This window comes from Falco peregrinus, chromosome 13 (genome assembly GCF_023634155.1).
Source record: "Falco peregrinus isolate bFalPer1 chromosome 13, bFalPer1.pri, whole genome shotgun sequence".
In the NCBI taxonomy this organism is placed as follows: domain Eukaryota; kingdom Metazoa; phylum Chordata; class Aves; order Falconiformes; family Falconidae; genus Falco; species Falco peregrinus.
In genome coordinates, this window is record NC_073733.1 from 2,168,075 (window position 1) to 2,190,520 (window position 22,446).

A 22,446-nucleotide genomic window follows, 5' to 3' on the forward strand; every position below is an offset into this window, starting at 1 on the left:
CTGCTGTTCCAAGATAATTGACACTTAAAATTAAGAAAAGGAAGCACTTCCCTGCAAACATATTTATGGTAGGAAGCTCAGTGAATGAAAGGAGACTTGCTGTGCAGAGCCAGCCAGGATCCGTGTTGGTGATCAATCCATAACTACAGTCCCACGCCAGGAATTACCAGGGCTCAGCTGGCACAAGCACTTGGCCAGGGAGAAGCCCTGAGCAGCCGAAAGTGGGGGAATGCGAGGCAGGGCTGGTGGGAGCAGGATCAGCCCCCTCCCATGGGCAAGGTCCCCCTCCCGTGGGCCAGCCCCACCCCCCGTGGGCATGGCCCCCTCCCGTGGGCCAGCCCCACCCCCCGTGGGCATGCCCCCCCTCCTGTGGGCATGCCCCCTGCCTTGGGCAAGGGCCCTCCCGTGGGCAAGGTCCCTCCCGTGGGTATGCCCCACCTCGTGGGCAAGGTCTCCCTCCCGTGGGCATGGTCCCCCTCCCCTCGGGCAGGACCCCCCCGTGGGCAGGACACGGCCTCGGCCCTCAGCACCCTGGAGAGCAGCCGCCGCCGGGGCCGCGGGCCCCGCTCCCGGGGTCCCTCCCGGGGGTCCCTCCGGAGGGCCCCACCGTGGCTCCATGCACTGGGTAAAGCTCATGAGATGCCGGTGGCTGCTTTCTCCCACGGCGACTCTCGTCTTTAGTTGCCACAACTGGTTCAACTCGAGCAGCTTTCATCCCTTGGGCCACCGCCGGCACAAGCTTGTGAGCACCTGAAGCACTCAGGTTTTTAGGGCTTTGCATTTTTTTGCACCATGGAGAATTTTGGTGCAAAATTCTCCCGAAACGCCAGAAAAAAAACCATAGGACAGTTCAGGAATTACTTCAATTTTAGGGAGGATTTTGACTGTAGAGGTCAGAAGAGTCCTCTCTGCCTTCCAACACCGTTTCCGTGATGATAACATTGCTACCGCAGTGTGGCCAGCTAGGGAACTGCTCTCCTTGAAAAACCCCAAGTCATTCTTGATTGCTTTATGCTTTCTAAATAATTGAGGAATTGCTTTTTAAATAATTAAAGAAAGAAAAAACCTTAGGACAGTCCCACAAGCACCTGAGTGCCATCGGTCAGAGTGGACTGTGCTGCAGCAGCCCCTTGCCCCAGCCCTGCCGGAGCACCTTCCTCCTCCTCACCGCGGTGAGCCCTGCCTCCCTCCATGCCATGCAGGCAGCTCGATGCCAGAGATCCTGGAGCAACCATGGGTGCCTCTTCTGGACAGAGGAAGACAAGAGCATTGGCCTTCCTCTCCCTGGTCCAGAGGCTCTCCCAGGCTCTGGGCATGTTGCCACAGGGGGTCAAGTTTTGCAAGGAGGCTGCTATTCCCAAGATGAAGTACTGAGAGAAACAGTCCACAGGAATGTGTTGTGCATGGGGATGGAAAGGAGGACCAAATCCCCCACCCTACCCCCAAGCTGCCGTGCAAGGTTGCATCCTTCCCTTGGCAGCGGGATATGCAGGCCAGACACACACAGCTGGTGCAGGGGCCAGAGCAAAGCCCTGTTGCTGCCTTACTGCGGAAACAGGGCAACTAGGCTGGACTGCAAGGGGGAACTGATGTTTTCTGGCTGATGCCAGCATCTTCTCAGCACCTTATTTCCCTCCCACCCCTTCATAAATCTGGGTGAACTCCCCAAATTTAGACACTGTTCCCTCCATGCAGCCATCTCATCTCTGCTTTTTCCCATCCCAGGTGACAGGAACCTTGTAACTATTTATGCAGAGCTGAGTATGAGGCACAGAGGTTCGGCCTCAGGAGCACTGTGTCAGGCACTGAGGCCACGTTCCTGGTTTCCAGGCAGGAACTGGGTTTCAACAGTCACAGCTGGAATTACACCACTGGTTTGGTGTGAGAGCCACCAATGCCAGCCAGCCTGAGTCAAAGCAAGCAGGCAGATGGAGAGGAAGAGAGACGGAAATCTTCAGCTGTGTAAAAGTGACTATAAAGAGGAGAGCAATGGCAAATTCTTTTGTGTTCATGGTGGACAGTGTAGAAATGAGGGGCTTCAACTGCAGCAAAAGGGGTGTCAGGCTTCAGGAAAAATGTCTCAACAAGTGTAGTGCAGCAGCAGCAGGACAGATCTTGCAAGAATCTGTCATGAAGTCTCCATTGATGGTGATTTATAAAAGTAGGATTCACAATCAGGGGTGAGAGCTGAGCAGGTTGCCTTGGGAAAACTCTCGAGGTTCATGCAGCCCTATTTTTACGGCTGAGATCTGAGACTTGTCCCAGGTTTGCAAAATAAAATCTTGAACCTGTAAAGTGGCCATCAAAAGCCTGGCCTCTGCATCCTGTCTCCTGCTGGGACACGAGCAGAGTATGGGTTGTGGTTAGGGTTCCCCTCCGTTGACTGCAGCTGCTTCTGTGCAGTATCTGGAAACCTCGATCAGGTTCTCATCAGGATCTCGGAAGTAGATGGATGTTATTGGACCCATAGCACCAGTTCTGGCCACGGGACCCTCTTCAATAATCACCCCACAGGCCTAGGAAGAGACATAAGAGCAGAGGTTCAGTGCTTAAGGTAGTCTTATCAGGGCACTGGGTACTCTTTCCCCTGCCTTGAAAACCTGAGCTGCTGGATGAGACAGTTCTGACATTCCCCGAGACACAGACCCTGAAAGTGTTGCTTCGGATGCTCTGGCTTCATGCCTCTTGGTGTCACACTGCCCTGTGGACACTCTATGCCTTCCTTACCTTGAGATGATCCAGCAGCTGGTCCAGGGGCACCTGTGTGATAAGGCAGATGTCTGCAGAGCCAGGGACTGGGCACCGAGCCTTGGGTTCAAACTCCTTCCCAGCCTCATGCAGGTTAAACTTCTGGTTACCAAAATGTAAAGCTTTGCGATTTTCCTGTCCCCAAAGAAAAGAAAGTGCAATGAGACTTACTGGGCTGGAAGCCTTCAACATCCACTCACCTGGGTAGTCCTAAAAGTCCTGGGGACCTGGCTGTAGTCCTGCTAGCTCTGGGCTCTTGCTGTGGCAACCCAAGACAAGAACTGACCGCTGCAAAGCTCCCATGAGTCACCCAGGAAAGTCCTACAGCCACATGCAGCTACTTCCAAACCCAGTGATGTAGTTTTGCGTTTGGGGCACTCTCCAGCCTGCCTGGGCAGCAGTCGCACAAATAATGCGCAGGCTGATGCTGCAGTGGGAACAAAGGTGAGGCAACAGACAGAAGGTGATGAAGGAGTTTTTGGCATCTCTTTTTTTTGCAGACTCTCAAGGAGATTTCTGCAGGCTCATATGGCAGCTGAGTCCTGAAACCCCATGGATATCCAGGAGACTGCCCTGCCAGTTGTGTCCACCTGAAGAAGACCCTGAAGCTCACCATAGCCTTGGGATGTGAGTGCAACTGCTTTGAAGAGGACTGATGGGGCAGGAGAAAAGGACATAAGTTTGGAAGTTAAAAAAGTGCAGTGTATGTCCAAAACAGGCCAAGTGGCCTGACGCTTGGGCAGGAGATGAGTTGGGGCTGTTCTGAAAGTGTTAACCAACTTTTCCTCTCTTTGCCAATGGAAATACCAAAACAAGAGCCTGTCAGACATTTTCAGAAGATGCGTGGCTTTGAGGATTCTCCTCCTTCAGTCCTAGGTATTGTTTTTCAAAGAAGCTTTCTTTTTTTGTCACGTTGTCTCCTTCTGCAGCGAGGTTTGGACTTTCTTCTGACTCAGCTTGAGTCTGTTGAAATTCGGAGCTTGATGGCCTGCAGCTTGTGCTAGTCCTACCATCCTGACCCCAAGGAGGTGCCCCAGAGAACCTATTAGAGATCCACAAGGCCCAGCCACTGGCCAGAACTGCAGCTCCAGATCCCCTAGGCCTGAGCCGAGCCTATGCCCCATGTTACCTTGAAAGTCTTCACCTCCATGCCCAGGACTTTGGAATAAAAGGCCACAGCATCCTCAATGTTCTTCACAGTCAACACAAGGTGGTCCAGACGCTGGATGAAACATGAGGGTGGACTCATACACTCTTCCTTCCAGGACATATCTCAGGACTGGGAAACCACCATGCAAAATCACAAAACATGAAAATTAGGAGCATCCAGGTACTCAGGGAAATGGTCCAGGCAGTTGTGATCCCTGGCAGTCTCCAAGGCCAGGTTGGACTGGGCTTGGAGCAACCTGGGCTAATGGAAGGTGTCCCTGCCCATGGCAGGAGATTAGAGCTAAATGATTTTTAAGGTCCCTTCCAACCCAAACCATTCTATTATTCTATGAACTGAACCATGAATAGAGATCAAACAGGTCTTCTTTTGACCTGTAGGTGGCACAAGTACAGAAGCAATAAATTCTCCTCCCTGGAAGGCCCTCAGACCCCTACTTTGCTCTGATGGGGCACCTGAGCATGCCAGAGCCCCTGCCTGGGGCCAGATCTGAAGAACCAGCTGGGTGACCTCGCTGGATGCTGATGTCACCGAGATGCTGAGCTCACAGTGCACAAAAACCTGTGTGCACCAAGGATGGACCATGTATGGGATCCTTCCTTCCAACTCTCTCTGGTGTCCTCCCAACCTCTTTCATGTCCAGGTGCAGACACTCATCCAAGTGGAGCAAAGACAGAGAGTGAAGACAAGCTGGGCCCTGGCAGTGTGATAGGAAATCACAGAATCCTCTTGAGCTGGAAGTGACCCATCAGGATGTCTCTAGGGGAAGAACATTCCTGTGAGAAGAGAGCACCAGGGCTGAAGTAGCTGCCTGGTGTCCCCATGGGAAGGCGCTGTGTCGTCATCTTGCAGGAAGGGAACAGAATCCCTTCTGGTGCCTATGTAATGTAGATGTAAATCATGGGATCATAAGATAGGGACTGTGGCCCTGACCAGCACCAAGAGGATGGAAACTTGCCACCAACACAACTGCACTGTGGAACCGAGCCCAAGGGGCAAATGGGTGAGTGGCTTGGCAGGAGAAAATCATGTTTAGGAAAATAAAGAATGCTGGAAATATTTCAGTGACCTACTTGTCACATCTCTGCTTCACTGCAGCCCCATCCACACCAGAGCAGGATCCCTGATGCTCCTGCTCTGATGACTCCAATGACCCACTGATGATCCCTGAATCTCTGATCATCAACACACATTTAAAGCAGGCTCGGGCTGTGTTGCTCCATGGCAGCAGGTCTTCTGCTGTTCCCCAGAGCCTGGGAGCACCTTTGCACTAAGCTGTGAAAAGGAAATGGATTTGGCCCTGAAGTTTTAATTTCTTTTTGGGTTTGGTTGGTTTTACCTTCAGAAAACCTGGGTGTGGAAACTAGGAAGGCTGTGACGTGCCCCTCAATGACAAGTGGAGTCCAGTTTCCTTCAAATCAGTAACAGCTCTCTACATTTACTTCTAACTCTTAAAAAGCCCCAAATCCTGACACAAATGACAATTCACACTTCTGAGACCCTCAACAATTTCTCCACTGACACCCCTGTGCAAGGGAAGCTTGACACTCCTGCTGCCTCTTGGGGGAGGAAACAGATGGAAAATAAAGCCTCTTGACACTAACGCAGCATTAAGTGGCACAAATCAGGAAGACAGCCGACTACACCAACCCCTTTTTGGCCTTGCCATTTGCCTTCAGACTGCTAGGTGTCATCAGCTGGCAGAGGGTGAGGCTGATGCTGGAGATTCAAGGAGATGCAGCATGAGGGTAATCAACAGTCTGAGCTTACGGGGGTTCTTGGTGCTTTCTCTTGTGTGGGAAACACCTCGCAAGGAAGGATCTCAAAGCCCCGCTGACACAGAAGCAAGGTCAGCATAAAGCCAGTTTCACCCGGGCATCTGCTCACTGCAGTTGTGGGGGGCTCCCTTGGAGCAGGAGCCAGACGCCCACAAGCCCAGCTGCGGCATGGCCAGTGCTGGCACCAGTTACAGGGGCAGCTGTGGGCAGAGACAGCGGGAAGTCACTGCTCCTCCTTGCTGCCAGCGTTTGGTGTCCAACAGCCTCACCTCCGAGCAGCCTGGGCTCAGCCCCTCGCGAAGTCCTGTCCGCCCTGCCAGCTTTCCTGGGTGCTCCCAAGTTGCAGGGCCCCCCTGTCACAGCCTGCAGCTCCCACCTCCTGCTGAGCCAGCCTTGCAAACACAGCCCTCCCCTCCCACGGCAGCCCCTCACAAACAACCACAAGGAAATCACACTGCAGAAACAGGGTGAGTGAGTACCTGTGAGAGGGGACAAGCAGCCGGGCAAGCCGGTGCCCCTTCCCTCCTGACCGTCGTCTTCCTGCTGCCCGGCGCCGAGCTGTGTGAGCGGCAATGTCGCAGTGGAAAGAAGTGGGGGAATGGCGAGATTAGAAAGAGGAGCTCCGAGCAGTGCTCCCCGCAGAGGTGTACCTTGACCCAAAGGACCTGAAAGTCCAACTACAGAGAGTTGCTTGAAAAATCCCGGAAAAAGAGGCTGGATATTTTAGCCACCTATTGGCCCCTTTGCAAGGGAAAGGTGTGTTAATGTGCTATATTAAAGCGCACAGCTGAGTTTGGTGCTCAGACTGGGGTGGCTTATTGTTAGGAAGAAGTAAGGATATCCCTGGAGAAGGCTGCAGCAGGCTCCCCGCTCCCCCCGCCCCCCAGCAGCAGGCAACGCGCCTGTTCACCTCTTTGCCTCCAAGATTATTTTCTGCCATGCAGCATGCTGAGGTCTTACTGCCCTGCTGCCCCTGGGAGCACTGCAAGCTCCCACTAGTAAAAGATGTGTGAGCTGTAGGTGCCATGCTAACAGCCAATGTGTAGCAAGGAGCAACAGGAAGAGCCTCAGGGTGATGTGCACAGTTTTGAGCACCTTTTTGAACGCCCCTTTTTGCAAACAGACATGTCCAAAGGGGTTCTCTGTGGCCTGAGGTTTTCTTTTTCTTCCTCTACAGAACCCAAACCTGTAAAAAATAAAATGGAGTTTTGAAAGTTGTGAGGCTCTTGGGCCGTTGGCTCCAAAGGAGCGAGTAGTTCTGGCTGTGGAAAAGCTGCCACGCAAGTGGTTCAAGGCACACGACATTCTGTGTTAAAATCATCCTGCCTAGACCTTCTCCACCCAAGCTGCCCATGCTTGAATGTGTACAGCAAAACACCAAATAAAACCATAATTCCCAAGACGTGGAAATAGCTGAAAATTTTTCTCTTTTCTTTTCTTTTCTTTTCTTTTCTTTTCTTTTCTTTTCTTTTCTTTTCTTTTCTTTTCTTTTCTTTTCTTTTCTTTTCTTTTCTTTTCTTTTCTTTTCTTTTCTTTTCTTTTCTTTTTTTTCCTTTTCTTTTCTTTTCTGCCTCAACGGAAAGGACATCTGTGGGCTGCTGTGGGAGGGAGCACTCAAAGTGCCTGCATCCTTTTGGGATTTTTCTCCCATAATTATCCTAGTTGGCCCACAGAATTGCTCCTAAATATACTTCATGGGTTATCATCTACTGTCAGCTAGAAATGGTGAGGTTGAGTAGGTTAGACAAGATAATCCTGGGACATGCAACACCACCCTCGTGCCTTCCTTGCCTTGAAGGTCACTGTGGGTTTCCTCAAGCTGGAGAAGGCAATGGAGAAGGCAGAATCAAGGTGGAAATCCCATAGCTGGAGCTCAGCAAAAGGCTGTTCCTCCCCAGCATGGTGGTGTCCCCTAAGAGTCCTCCAGTGGGGGGGACTGCCACCGGTCTCCACACCAAACAACAGAAAAGGATGGCAATGCTCTGAATGCGGCAAGAGGCTCATAAATCGTCCCTGAGGGTAATTACAGAAAACAGACCACATTTATTTTCGAAACACAGGTGAGAGCCCACTCCTGTGCCAGCTGGCCACAAGTGGGGCAAGCAGGACAGTGCCACTTGTCTCGCGCTGCAGCCCTGCCTGAAGGAGGCTGCAGCAACTCTTCCTTCTGTCCACTCCTGATTTCCACAACATGTGAATGAGCGGGCTATCTTGGTGATTTCTACTGTCCTTTCCAGTCCAGATCAAGAGGGACAGAGTGGTAAGCAGTGGGTAGACCTCCCAAACCCCATTTTCTTGGAAAAAATCCTAGTCTCTTTTCTTTACTAGAACTCCTGAAGTTATTCCCACAGATGCTAGTAAAAGGACCAGTGGCACTGATCCCTGACAAGGCTTTGAGGGCACTAATTGGCCTTAATAGCCCTGACCAGCCTCATCTGGAGGCTTCCACGCACATCCATGGGACCTGAGGCATATTTAAGCTCTTCTCAGGGCTCCCACTCTATGTCTGAGGTTTGGTGGATAGGTGCTGGTTCCTAGCCTAGCTCCAGATGTGCCTCTACCTGGTCAATGATCCTGCTGGTCTGGGCTTCAGTTTATAAGCTGAACTGGCACTCCCTTTGGCAGAGATGTGAGTTTGGGGAGGGTTGGGGTTTGTTTCTGGTTGTTGTTTTTTTTTGGGGGGGGGAGAAAGGTGTGTGTTTGTGGGGTTTTTTTACTAGCTGCATAATGGTTTCTTGGAGCAGGGAAGCTGTGGCTTTTGTCTGAGAACCCTGCTTCTCCAAGGGAGATCTAGCCTTAGCCCAAGAAGACAGAGACACTTTGACATTAAGGTCAGGGTGGGACCCCCACATTATCAAGCTTGAGCAGGGTTTTGAGTTTAGCTCCTTAAAGGTGCAGCTGCAGATGAGGGTTCCTGAGCTGCTCCCAGCAGACATCTAGAGGGGGTTGTCTCTACATGTTGGACAGCGTGATGGACTTGAAGTAGTTCAGCAAGTCCTCCGTGGTGAAGTCCATGACAATCCCTGACCCTGCATAACAGCGTTGGATCAGCTCCTCAAACTCCTGGTACTGACGTATGAACTCCTGCTCCATGGCGTGCCACACCACCTAGGGAAGAACACTGTCAGCTCCTGTCATCAGCCTGTGACAGCTGAATGTGCTTAGCAGCCCTGAACCCCCCCAAAATCACAGCATTACAACCAGGTCACACTCCAATTACCGGCAAAAGATTTTCCTCTGGGGAGAGATACTTGTGGATTTTCCTGTAGAGGGTCTCAAGGGCTTTTTTTACTTCTTTGCCAGGGTATTTCTCGATGACCTTCCTCAGCTCTTGCTTGCTGTAGGCCAGCTGAAAGCTGACTTCTTCTTCTTTTACCCCTTGAGCCACACGGGCTTTCACCCCTTCGAAGAAGTGCTGGGAAGGCAAGGAGACATTCACTGATGAGCTGCCCTAAGGCAGACTCCCACGTGAGGGCTGAAACCTGACCACTTTCCTCAGTTCCCTTCCCATGCCTAATTAAGTGGAAATGAAGTACTAAAGGTAGTTTATCCTTCAGAAAAGCAGGGCATGGGGAAGTTCATCAGTTCTCTTCCCTCCCTACTTGGCCAGCAGCCTCTCTAAGCGTTGCAGTATCATAGAGCAATGGGACTGCTGGAGACATTACTCATGTTCCTTGGTGCTTCATACAGCTTGGCTCACTACAAAGGGTTGGAGCCAGAGGTGGGGTTGGGGGATCCCAGAATCTGAAAAAGTGTAAAGCAAAACTCAGGTTTTCTCAGTTCTTCCAGGAACCTGAAGGGTAGAGACTGTGCAGCCTCTCTGAACAGACTGTTTCAGTGCTTTATTATCCTTGTATTCATTTTTTCCTTCTACCCAGCTGGAACCTTCCTTTTTACATTTTCTGGCTGTTGTCTTTTACCACCCTCAGTAATACTCTAGGGAAGGTAGCTACTAGGTAACTCTGAAACTTTCTTCTCCAAGCCCAGCTCCTTCAGCCTCTCCTCACCATGCTGGTGACCCTCCACTGGCCTTACTCCAGCTTAGCAACACCTCTTGTCATGGGTGGATGTGACTTACATCTCCCTGCCACAGCTGGATGTGGTATTCCACATCTGGTCTAATGAAGGCAGATAAAAGGCAATAGTCACTACTTTCATCCTACTGTCTGCCTTCCTGTTCCTACAGCCCAGCAATCTGTTTGCTGACTTGGGTATTTCCAGTGCAATTTTGTTGTGGAGAAATACCCTAAATCCTAAGTATTTTCGGAGAGAAAGAGGTTTCTAAATGTTTTCAAAAACATGGGCTCCCATGTTACCCAGGTCCCTTTGCAACTTCTCTTGACACTAGTGGATTGTGCTCACACCTGCAGAGCTATGGAGATGGCTGTGCCAGGGCTCTGGAAATCCCTGAGCAGGACACAGTCCGAGCACCCTCGTAAGCCACTCACTTTGCTTTGTTGTGAGAAATGGAATTGCACTTTCTCTTGCAGAGGAAGGGTCTGAGACCCTGAATGCAGCAGGGCCGCAGGTAACATGAGACCCTGAGCTGATTTTCCCATCAAACTTACATGATGTTTGACAGCAAAGACTGGAAATTAATTGAAACCAACAGGCCCTATAAATAATTCAAGCCGACCTCAGTCTGTGAGATGTTTTAGGCTGGTGAGCAGAGAGAAGGAGCGGAGCAAGGAGGGGTCTCGGGAGTAGCCGTGTGTCTGGGAGGGAGGGTAATGTCTGCGCTAGCAAAGCCAGATGCTCTCAGCTCATTTAACAAAGCAGCCGCTTCGGAAGCGTGAAGCTGCTTTAGACTTGCTAGCCCAGGCAGCCGTGCAAAAAGGGAACTAGCATCTGCCAGAGGCAGGCACGCAACCCAGAGCGGGGGCATGAGCGGGTCCTCATGCTGCTGTGCGGAGGCCGAGGTGCAGGGCTGGTCCCCGCGCCTGATGCTGCTGAGCCTTGTTCTTGCTGGGGCTGCGCTGCGTGGTGACACCCACCAGTCAGTGGTCAGAGAGAGCATGGGAGCATCGGGGAGGTGACAACAAACTAATACAGTCCCAGGCTGGACTTGGGGAGGGGTGATTTGGCACCAGTTAATTCATAATTTTGGGAAGTGCAGTTGCCCTTTGGGACCCAGGCAAAGGTCAGTTTACCCTGTACTCACATTGAGCTTCTCCAGTGGCTGGCCCAGGTACCTGATGACATATTTCTCCATATGCTCACTATACCTCTCCTTGGCTTCTCTCTTCTTGCCCTCCAAGCAGTGGATCTTCTTTTGGCACAGGAAGCAGTGAATGTGGTGGAAATTTTCCATCATGATCATATCTGCATTTACCTTCAGGTTTGCTGAGGACAGACTGTTGACTTTTTTTTTTTTTAAAAAAAAAAAAAAGGGAAATAAACCAGGTATGGAGAGAAGACCCCACAGGCTGGGTTAGGAGGGACATAAGATGCAGATGCTCTTAGGCTTTGGCCACTAGTGGACAGCTTAACCAAAAGCTCAGGTGAGCATTGTTCAGGTCTTCAACCACCTTGCCTTGCAGATTGCTGGGGTCATGATGTTTAAGTGTTTACCTAAAAGAGTGCAGGGACAGTCCAGCCCTGACCAAATCTGTTTCTGATCTGGGTCTGGAGCAGCATGGCAGATGCTCAGCCTGCTGGGCAGGGGGCACAGCTCACCACGCTGCCAGCCATGTGCTGGCTGGTCTGGAGAGGGCAAGAGCATGGGTAGCGCATTGTGCATGCAGAGCAGAGGGGGCCCTTCTCGCTCACGGCAGTAGATGTGTCATTAGGCTGTGTCATTTGAACCGTCTGACTTCATCCAGTACTGGAGGCAGTAACTATTCATAACACAATACTGGTCCCTGTTCATGAGCTGGTTTCCCCGTCTCACCTGCCTTGCTGTGCACACTGCTGGAGCCTGGAAGGGGCTATGGTGAGGGATTTATGAGCTGCTATTCAGTGGGTCACCCCAGGCTCATCTGCAGGTGGGAGCTGCCTTTTGACACCACCTTGTGATCTGTGGTTTGGAGGGTTGGAGCTGTTACTTCTGCAGCCCCTCAGATCCTCTCCCAACTGGGGAGAAGGGTATCGCTACTGACTAACAGCACTGGGCACTGGCTGGGACAACACAGGGACCTACTGAAAGCTACCTGCCTTGTTCTCCCAAGCCCTCTCTCCCTACCAACATGCTGTGTTGTTCTGGGGGAAGTTGCTCTTTGGTTGCTGCTGCTCCCAAGACCTTGTAAGCAGCCTGGTCTGTTGTAATAAACTGCTCCCTCCATAGCAGGAAAGGAGAGGATGACTTGGATTCAAAGCTAAGCACATGTGTCTCAGCCCTGTCACAACAGGGACCGTCCCGGTGTGGCAGACACTGTGCACATGGCATGCCAGGAGCTCTGAATTAGTCTGATGCTCCCAGGCCGTTGCTCGGTGAGGGCAGTTCCAGCTCCAGGCTGTGCCCGGGAGGCAGGCAGCCTGCACATACTCTGCTCAGGTGGCTCAGCTGATTGCTAGTAACTCCTGAAGCTGCAGTGCCACGTTTGCCTGACTGACACATCCAGCCGCTAGGCTCAGTACTCACTGCTGCTGAAGATGCTGCCGGCCAGTCTAAGATATGCTTTGTCCAGCTCCCCTCTCCGCCGAGCTGTCCTGAACACCTTCTCTGAGAAGTTCACAAACTCCTCAAAGAGGGTCACGGAGGGCAGGATCCCACCTTTCATCTTGCTGGGCATCTTTGCCTCCTCAGCCTCTTTGCACAAGGCCCCCTGGCAACAACACACAATGCATAAACCAGTACTGCCCTCCGTGAAGACCATACTAGAAGATTCACTCAGGTCTACTTGGTCTACTGACACTCACAATGCACTTGTTGAAGCTGCCCTTGGCCAGGAGCAGCATGTTGCCCAGGACAGTGTTGAGGAAGGACGAAGGGAGAGCTGAAGAAGAGCCCCACATCTCAAAGATGGAGTCATTCAAGGTAACCAGGACCTGCAAGCAGCCAAGTGGGTGGACCTTATTGCAGACATCTAGAAATCCTCTCAGCTCTGGTTCCAGGCAACTGAAGATCTCACTCAGCAGCTGGGTCATAGGTTCTTCTAGTCTTAAAAAAAAAAATAATAAAAAAGGCAATGAAATGGAGGGGAGCACCAGCCCTGTGGCCAGCTGCAGAAGCAAGGGCAAATCTAAAGAAATAATTAAAGCCTCCTGTATTGCAGTTAAGCCTGTTTATGCTTGGGTCATCCTTCAACTCTTCACTGTCTTGGCTTGTGGGAGGATGCTGAAATGTCCTGTTTCACCAGCCAAATGAAAAATGTCAGTGTTTTTATGCTGATGTTTTTTATAAGACTTCTATTCCATAGTGTATTTTCACTTTATGACATTACTAATAAGGAAATAAACTTGATGAAAACACAGGATTTTCCGTGACACACAAACCTTGCCTCCTGATCCACCCTGGAGCAGAGCCACTGCACTGGGGACAGGCAGAACCAGCAGGCTCTGCTCAGCCTCTCTGCATGCGCAGCCACAATGCCTCCTGGTTTTTTGCTATCCAGGGTGCAAACCTGACACCATTAGTAGACATCGGGAGTGAAAAAAAATCCCTTCTACCAGTTCCTCAGGCAGGACAGCCCAGACCATGCCCCTGTCAGAGCAGCCAGCTGTATCCCATCACCCACATACTGGTTCCGAGGCTTGGTGCAAGGAGGGTCCTCTGGGGATGCCATGCTCTCTCCTCCCTTAGTGGCAGATGCCTGAAAGGAAGAATGGCATGGGAATTATGATTTTTTCTGCCTGCCCTTAGAGAGGAAAACTTGAGATGTGGGTTTTATTTCTGCTGCTTCATGTTGGAGTCTTGTGTTTAATGCTTAGACATAATGTGATTTTGCTGGAGCTATCAATCAAGTCCAGTTGCATTCTCCTCTGTCATCAGGAGGTCTTAAGCTTCCCCACTACTGATAGCACCAACAGTTACCAGAGGACAAAAGCCCAGGAGAGCTCAGGTATCTGATAGAGGTAAGTGGCCACCCCACTGTGCCTGCTGAGGCTTCTATCAAGCTGGAGGGAGGACTGGCTGATGGGACAGGAGAGGACATAGTCCTCGCACTTACCTCCGGCACCTGCAGCTCTGCAGCACCGTGGCTTAGCTGGAAGAACTTCTCAATGAACTGCTGCTCCGCGGTGCAAAGGGGTTGCAGCTCTCTCAGCACCTGTTCCAGCATCTGCTTAGAAATCATCAGACACATTAGAAAACCCTTCTAGCACACGCTGAGGACACTGCAGTAGATGTCCATGTCCACCTGAAGTAACATCTAAGCCAGGTCAGCAGTACAGAACATGTCTACTTCTGCTCCAGGTAGACAGCCCTAGAGAAAGGAATACAGGATGGGCTGCAGCACTGGCACAGCCCCTGGGCAACACAGGAGCCCTTTAGAAAACCTCAGCGCCTTACCTTGATGACATTGCTCTTGTCCAGCGTGTGCTCCTGGTCTTCTCTGCTCCCTGGGAGGCTCCATCGAGACTGCTGCCTGCTCCCCATCACCATTGGCTTCTCTAAGCTTTCCTGAAGACCTGCATGGTGTGTTGGTGAGCAGTTAGACATCTCCATCCCTCTTGGCCTCTCCAGCTCCTTTGATCATTTTATTAACAAGTTTAAATGTCCCTTTTTATGTCTGATCTTATGTGTGAATTGGCCTTTTCCTATTGGATCCTGATACACGGGGGACGCAGGTTTTGCTCTCATTTTTTTTTCTCTGCCTTCTCAACTGTTTCTTTTTCATGATGCTTTTATTTCACTGTCTGTGACGCTTACCCTTTTGCTGTTTAGTGCTTAGTACTAACTCTTGAGGACTGGGGAGTAAAAAATCCTAGGTGATAAGAGCATAAATAGCAGAAATGCCTGCAAGAGTTTCAGGGAAAACACTTGCTGCTTAGTTTTGATGGTAAATTGCCATAAAACATTATCCAGGCAGGGGGGGAGCGTTGGCTTTTTTGTAAAAAATGGCCTTTTAAAATTATAAACATTCATCTGGATATTAATATGCTTTTCAAACATTACTAGTTTTACCACAGTGTTTTCACTGGGTGCTTGATTTAAGTGGAAAAGCCAAAATATTTTTTTGAAATGAGCATTAATAGAATATTATTATAATCACTAAGAGAAATCTGTGGGGAAACATCCATATTATTTTCTAATTATTTCTAAAAACTGGTATCATCCCACTAACCCAGAGGTTTCCTGGTGTGTCAGGCCAGCTCTCCATTTCTCATAACATCTGAAATATCTTTATTCGAGCCACTACCTGCAGGGCTTTTACCTTTGGAAAGGATTTGTCAGATGCCCTCCGTGCTAAGCAGGGATGAGGGATGATGGACAGCCCTGCTCGCGACCTCAACCTTGCTAAAACCACGGAGAAAATTAATGAGCTGCTTCATAATCTCTTTCCCACCCTTATGCAATGGGTGATGATAATTTCACTTGCTGGGAAGTAGCAAAACTAGGGAAAAAATATCTCCCCACAGGAAACAGGAAAGAATTTTATGAGCCTGTAAATTTTAGTGTGGAAAAGGGAATGGGAAAATGAGGAAAAAAAAAAGACTTAATTATGGCTCACAATTATAAACAGCTTGGGGTTTGCCTTCTAAACTCTCCCATAATACTGAAGCAAGGTAATAAATGATCAGGTGATATATTTAGAAGCAATCAACATAAATAATCCTTTATGGGGGCAGGGAATCAACCCTAAAAATTTGCTGCCACAGAAAGAAAGAGGCATGGAGAGCTGGAGCGAGCCTGGGGTGTTTTAAAGCAGGGATGAGGGATGTTATCAGGCAAGTGTCCTCACAGCCTGGGCTTTCCTCCATGCAGGACTCGCCCCAGCGAGCAGGTGAAACATCGGGGAAGACCTTGGATGAGGTTCCCGCAGAGCTTCATCAAAGCCAGACCTTCCCTGCAAAACGGCCTGAGACCAACCAATTTCGCAGAAAATATTTCAGCAGGAGTCTCTGAAGGTCTCTGGGAGCTGGGAGAGATCGTGCTCGCTTTCAGTGCCTGCTGCTGCCAAGCTCCTCCAGCCGAAGGACCCATGCGTGCCTTGCCAGCATGCTGCTCGTCTCCCAGTATGTCCTCGAGCCCAGAAGAGGTCAACTTCATCTTCAGAGGGAGGTGATGTGGGAGGAGATGTGATGCTCTCCCTCCTACTTTGTCCCCGGTGTCTCCAGAGGTGGGCAGGCACATCTCCACTGGTAGGACCGCAAGCCCAGGGAAGGTGCCTTTCCCCGGTTTGGCTGGCAGAAGCTCTGCCAATACAACTTTGTAAAAATTCCCTCTATCAATAACCATGCTCTGCAGTGACATGGTGGCTGTAGTTTCAATGTGCTGCTCACATTAATGATGGGATGAGCATTCCCACGCAAGCCTGGGGCTTCCTACCTGTCCCAGACCCCTTCTCACCCCGGGGAGCAAAGCATGGTGCCGGCAAAGCTCAGCTCATCTTGCCCTGGCCGCGGCGGCCACGCTGGCAACAGGCAGGCACCTTTGGGTGATCTATAACAGTGCAGTAACAGGCTTGTAACCATCAAGGTGTTCTTCTGTCACTGCAACGGGCTTCAGAGATGCTGGATTTTCTCCTGGGATTGTAATTACTCCCATTTTATGGGACTCACATAGGCATTAAAGGTAGACAAAGTATTGAAAGGAAATCACTGGTTTAACATTTACCAAAAGGAGGTCAGGTGGACTGACTGCAACACATGCACTACACTTTTTTTTTAACAAGTCTGTTTTTGTAAAGAGCCTCTTTAATAGTCATCTCTGTCCCTGCAATGTTGCCCATTTTAATGGCTTTATGAGCAGACCTAGCTGTGCTCTGGGAGGAGAAAAACTTGGGTGCTTTTATTTTCTGTCACCTCAATTCCCTTGCTTGGAGCCCATCAATCACTTTGCAAATAGAAACCAGGGCCTCTTTACCCTATGCATAATCTTTGTTATTTCCTTCTGTTTAAATAAAAGCAATTGCCCTTCTTCAGGAAATGGTGTTTGATCACATTATCTCTCAAGCCACAGATCAGAGTTTTCTTCCCCACTTGCTAATTCCCCAGCCTTGCTTGCTGCCAGTACGTTCATTACCTCTTATCAGGAATTCCTATTTTTAAGCGAGAAAGAGCACATTTCCCAAGGAAAAGCTGCATCCAGGCATGGAGGAAAGGGGTGGGTGAGAGGAACATCATCTTTTTTAACTATTTGTTTTACCTGGTGTGGCAGATGAGGCAAAGCACATGCCCCTCTCTGCCAGGCTGAGTGCAGGTGAGCCCGGCCCCATGTGAGTGAGGCGTAAAAGGGCTGGAAGCAAATTGGTCCTTTACTGGTGCACAAACCCTTCTGCCAAGTAGGATGGGCAGTGCTGGACAGCCATAAAGACAAGAATAATAAGGACATATGCTTATATCTGTAAGGACACATGCTGTGTGGCAACATGGGGACAACAAAAACAAGTGAGCCATGGAGAGCCACACGAATTGGCCGTGTCGTGTCCCAGTACTCCGCTGCCAGCACTGCCAGCCACCTCGGGGAGAGCTGGCCCCAGGCACTGCATCTCTGATGAGCTGGAAAGGGAGCACAAGAACGGTGCTCTGTACTGCTCAGGGACCTCCACCTGGGCCAATACATCCTCATGGTTGTCACCACCAGCCCATCTGTGTCTGCTTGAAGGTGTCCAGATCGCAGCTGCAGGGACTGCCAAAGTGTTCGAAGGGTGGGCATCCCAGCTCCAACAAGTGATGCATCCAGTGCTCCTGCACTGCTGGGTCCCTGGCACCTCCGAGAAGGGAGAAGGACATTCAGGGTGACAATGTGTCTTGTAACAACCCCGTGGGAGAAGTGTGTGCCTTTACAGTTCTTACAAAATGCAATCCTTTTTCAGAAAGTCCGTATCTCAGCATCATCCTGGGAATATTATGACCACCTCATCTTATTTTCCTGTTGTCTGCTTGCTATAGGCTTTCCTGAGTCCTCCAGCATCAGTGACAGCTTGTAGCAACAAGTACAGCAGGTTAATGGCATTATGCACAACTAATTTCCTACCATCACTTTTCAGCATGTCTCTTTGATATAATTGCCTGTTACCTTGTCTTTAAATTACAAGGAGAATAAAAATGTCCTGCTAACTTTCCCTACACCACTTGTCTTTTGGTCCTTTTCATCGCATCACTGCTTTGCTGGAACTAGCAGAGATTTTGATCCCCATTTTTTCCCTCTCTTGGCTCCATCGTTTGGCAGATCATTCTGGCATGGAAAAACTAGTTCCCGGTCACTATAAAAATATTTCCTGGAGGTGTTCACTCTCTCCATTTCTAGCAAAATTACAAAAAGGAACATTTTAATTAAGAATTAGTATCTGGGCTTCTACTGCCTCTTTCTTCCTCTAAAGGGGATGAATCTTTGAACATGAAAAGCAGTGAGGAGAAAAAGCACACGTGTTTTTCCTTTTCCCTTCCTCTTCTTTCCAATGGCAAGACTTCTTGGGTGATATTTTCCTTCTTTATTTTCAGGAGTCCGCTGCGGGTACATGTACACTGCCAGCACTGCCCATCCTGGCTTGGTCCCATGGTCTTGAGGTCCCCCCTTTTCCTGGTATGTGCAGCTGAGTGTCTTCCCAGGGGAAGTGGCACCAGGTGGGGAGGAGCTGGGGGTGGTGGTGGGTATGTTGTGATACGGCTGTGATGGACACCTGAAAATGGGGAGCTGAGAAGTGCTCTGTGTCCCTCTCTTCTGACACAGCCACCAGCCTCTGGGAGTTATCTGCTGCTGTTGTCCCACCCTGGACTGGAACTGACTGGGGCAGTACTGGGAGTGCAGCAAGGGGGTGAGCAGACCTAGCACTTTTCACTGGTTCTTCTTGGTGCTGTGCCTCTGCAAGGTGGGAACTGCTGAGCTGCCGTCATGCCAAACAAAGCGATGCCAAATGCTCCCACCCAGAGGGATGCAGGGCCAGTCGGCAGCACAAAACCTGGGATGTGGGAGCTTCTTCTGTCACCCTGGCATGGGAAACGCTGCCAGCAGAAGCTCATGTGCAAGTTGCTGCTAACACAGGCTCTCTCTGTCCCTGCTTGAGACTCACCAGGTTCTTCACAGAGCAGATCATGGAATGGTAGAATGGTTTGGGTTGGAAGGGACCTTAAAGCCCATCTAGTTCCAGCCCCCTGCCGTGGACAGGGACACCTTTCCCTGGACCAGGTTGCTCCCAGCCCCGTCCAGCCTGGCCTTGGGCACTGCCAGGGATGGGGCACCCACAGCTGCTCTGGGCAACCTGATCCACAGAGCAGGGAGGAGATTACAGCAAAACACTCAGATATTCTCCTTTCCTTTTATAGGTGGTTCTGAAACTGAGGGAACGGGCCCTGGAGCACTACAGAAGTGGAAATTGCGTACAATGGTCAGATCCTGCAGCCTGGTGAGGTTCAGGGTAGCTCCCTCCAGATGCCCATGGCCCAGGCTCCCTAGCTGTCCCTTGTACCTCAGGAGAAGGCAGGGGCTTCACCCAGAAGACAAAGGATGAGCAGATATCAGGGCAGTAGGGTCAGCTGGACAGGGGCTGTCAGTACAATTGCTGCTTGGGGTCAGCACAGCAAAAGCAGAAAGGCAGAGCCCTTTGCCAGGATCCGTCAGCCACCAGCCCCATTTCCTTCCGTAAGCTTCATCCTCTGGCTCCTGGGTCTGGACACAAGTGATGAAGTAGGTGCAGAGCTGGAAGGAGCCGGGCTGGTGCTCTGATAGACTAAACACACCACGCAAAGTGGGTTTTGACATTCAACTTGGGCCAAGCTGGCATGGAACTTTCCATTACAGTGCTTTGTTTTCCTGAAGGAAAATGCAACTTCTGCGCAATAGAAAACTTCCAGAGGAGACAGATCAGTTTCTCTTTTTATCTCCACAAACACCTGACTGGAATATTTTGAGTCAGATGCAGTGATTTCTCTTGTAATGATCACCCTGGGAGAGCACAGCCCCACAGTCAGCTCACTATGAAATCATTCTGCTCTCACAAATATTGCTATGAATATGCTTGTGTCTTCAGGGACAGGCTTGATGCCATCTCTTTACAGGGAAAAGTGTGTCTGAGGGGTCCGTGACCAGCTGTGCTTGCATGAAATACAGCCTGCCGCCCCCCTCACGGCCCCTCAGGGCAGGGTCTCAGCCACCCAGGCATCATTTCTGAGCCCTGCAAAGGGAAGGTGAACAAAAGCTCCAGCTCTGCGAAGCAGCTAGACACACCTGGGTAAGCACGGAGCCAAGGCTGCCTGGCATGAAGCAGCATCAGCGCTGGCACCTGCTGCCCACCGCAGACCCAGCCCCTGGAGGAGAAAGTAAATTCATGGCACAGAATGTGAGGAAGACACCTGTGATGGAGGATAATTGCCGTGTTCCCTACTTGCAGATAAATCACCGCCCAGCAGCACAAAGGTCTCATTTGCAAATCACTCACTTCCTTTTCTTCTTCCTAACAAGAAGGTTTTGGCTGGTTCAAAAAAGGCTTTGATTTCCCGCTCATAGAGTCTGCTGAGGTTCTGGGCATAGACCTGGAAAGTAGAGAAATGGCCAGATGAAAGCAAAAAGACCAAATTCTAGCATTTCAGACCTTGTCCTCCAACACAGTGTCTGCCACTGAGTCCCAGACTGCTTTCTGTCAGGTGCAGAGGTCCAACATCACATGGCCAAGTTGGCCAGGCACTCTCCTGGAAAAAGTGAATGCTGGTGGGGGGCATGGGTTTGGTGAAACCAGGCTTTCATCATGAATTAACCACTTTGACTAATCTGTTCCTGGTGGATGATTTGCGATATTGTTTCAGGATTTCAGCTTTACCTTGGGGAGATCGCAGAACAGAACTGGGTTGGCGTTCCTCAGCCAGGCCATGAGCGGGGTGTAGGGCACCAGTTCCTCGTGGTGGAGTCTGTGGCTTGGTGCAGATAGCTTCTCAATGGGCTGGCCGAGAGCAAGGACCTGAGCATTACCCTAAAGCAACAGAAATGGCAGAGTCAAATAAAACATAGCCTTGAAAAGTTCTGTAAAATAATTGCTTTGTAAGTGCCTTTGAATTTTCAGTTCTGAGTGTGTTTGAGAAGCAAATTTAAAGGCTGAGGCAGAGCATGCATAATCATTTTGGACTCTAGTTTTAACGTCATGTCCTGGGAACAACTGAGTGCAGAGCAATGAGCTGGCCCATCAGTAAGATGTGGGATACTCCAGCTAAGCACAGTGGTCAGGACAAGACACAGGAGAAAAGCTCACTGCTCAGGAGCAGGCTGGAAATCGTCCCTCCGAGCACCAGGAGGTGGGTATGGCTCAGCAGGTGGGATGCAGTGGAGATGGAAGGATGCTGCACGGTTGATGCAGCCCATCTTCCAGGGTCTGGCAGTGCTGGGACACCGCTCCTACAGGCTCAGAGTCAGGTAGGTGGGATGGGAGCTCAGCAGGCTCAGAGCAGGTCCAGGTGGAGCAGCTAGCTCAGGGATGTGTCCAATCAAGGTCTGAAAATCTCCAAGGATGGAGATCCCACAGTTCCATCCCAGTTCTCTGCCAGGCAACATCCCTTCCCAGAGTCAATGCTTGACAGTAAATAACACTAAGGATTTGGGAGTCACTCCTCATGAAATGAAATCCAGAAGAGTGTAATTTTCCTTTCAAATTTCTGCCCACAGAGATGTTGTCCACTGTACCTTTCCAACTGCAAGATGAGTGCTTGAAAGTGCTAACCAAAGGATCGAGGGACCGGATTTTACCCTGGGATTTTATGTTACACCATGTTATGTTACCACCCACCCATGCCCCTCCTCCCACAAAGAAAATCTAAAGCAAAAATCTTCAGGCCTGATGTCCTGAAGCACTTCTTAACATGACCAGAGGGTTAACGACTGTCATGGGTGGGAACCTGATAGCCTGATAATTGGAAAATTCTATTACCGCAGCATCCCCTATACCACTGGTGCTCTTCAATTAGAATATTCAAATCTCTCCAGATTTTGAGCTGCCATGTGAAGAGTGAAGCCCACCTGCAGCTCAAAGATGCTTGTAATGTGGCTGATGAAAGAGTTTTCGAAGTTCTGCTTGAGTGTTTCAAACATGATCAGCTGCTCAGCCACAGACTGCAGTTTCCGGTAACCTTGAGGGAAAAAAAAAGAGAGGGTGTCGTGGTACTGAGCTGCTGTGGCTGCAGCCCAGCATCGCTCAGCACACTGGCAAATAAGACAAATCTGCCAGGAGTAAGTTCTGAGATAAATACTACTGTCCAAAATCCAACAAGGGGAGAAAGATTTGCTGTAGTACCAAGCAAATACAGACAGGGAGGGAGTATAAAGTGAAAAAATAAAATAAAATTGCGAAACATCCATCAGTCCTACCATGGCCAAGGACAAACGCCCAGCCTCTTCACAAGGAAAGCATGGCGTTTCATGCCAGGATGGATGAAGTCCCTGTACACAGGCATGTCTCCAACAACACCCACAGTGGACACTACTACGATGAATTACCATTTTTCCATGCTCAAGTACAGACAGTTAGGTTGCCCCAAGAGACCACAATTTCCGAACATGTCTTTCCACCACCTCCTTTCTGAACTACGGGAAGTGTTGTACACAGATGGCAGACAACAATGCCTTACGTCCAGGTATTTAGAAGAACTCTATAGATGTTTGCCTGAATTCTAATGTAAACTGGATCAGCCAGTGCCTACATCCAGGGGGAGGTGCCTGCAGACCTG

General features: G+C 50.2%; 2 protein-coding genes across 9 annotated transcripts in view; both read right to left on the reverse strand.

Moving 5' to 3' along the window:
• Nucleotides 1-502: 502 nt before the first annotated feature.
• On the reverse strand, nt 503-7,582 carry GLOD5 (glyoxalase domain containing 5). 2 transcript variants are annotated; one of them, XM_055818106.1, is made up of 5 exons: nt 6,790-7,582; nt 6,174-6,252; nt 3,878-4,027; nt 2,728-2,883; nt 503-2,516 (listed from the first exon to the last, which is right to left on the reverse strand). In XM_055818106.1, the coding sequence occupies exons 3-5, from the start codon at nt 4,016-4,018 to the stop codon at nt 2,364-2,366; spliced, it is 450 nt and encodes a 149-aa protein (XP_055674081.1). In that variant the 5' UTR covers nt 4,019-4,027; nt 6,174-6,252; nt 6,790-7,582; the 3' UTR covers nt 503-2,363. The 2 variants fall into 2 exon arrangements, with proteins under 2 accessions (XP_055674081.1, XP_055674080.1); XM_055818105.1 differs by having other exon boundaries at nt 6,174-7,582.
• A 135-nt stretch (nt 7,583-7,717) lies between these two features.
• Nucleotides 7,718-22,446, reverse strand: part of LOC101922350 (exocyst complex component 1-like) — a 32,023-nt gene continuing 17,294 nt past the window's right edge. For 6 of the 7 annotated variants that reach the window (XM_055818102.1, XM_055818103.1, XM_055818104.1 and 3 more), the window contains 11 exons: nt 21,740-21,849; nt 20,553-20,702; nt 20,175-20,268; nt 14,144-14,262; nt 13,803-13,916; nt 13,375-13,445; nt 12,553-12,793; nt 12,275-12,458; nt 10,856-11,055; nt 8,915-9,109; nt 7,718-8,802 (listed from right to left, as the gene is read on the reverse strand). In XM_055818102.1, the coding sequence (XP_055674077.1) occupies nt 8,647-8,802; nt 8,915-9,109; nt 10,856-11,055; nt 12,275-12,458; nt 12,553-12,793; nt 13,375-13,445; nt 13,803-13,916; nt 14,144-14,262; nt 20,175-20,268; nt 20,553-20,702; nt 21,740-21,849 (1,634 nt within the window). In that variant the 3' untranslated portion in view covers nt 7,718-8,646. The remainder of the gene's footprint in view (nt 8,803-8,914; nt 9,110-10,855; nt 11,056-12,274; nt 12,459-12,552; nt 12,794-13,374; nt 13,446-13,802; nt 13,917-14,143; nt 14,263-20,174; nt 20,269-20,552; nt 20,703-21,739; nt 21,850-22,446) is intronic. The other variant, XM_055818100.1, reaches the window with a different exon arrangement.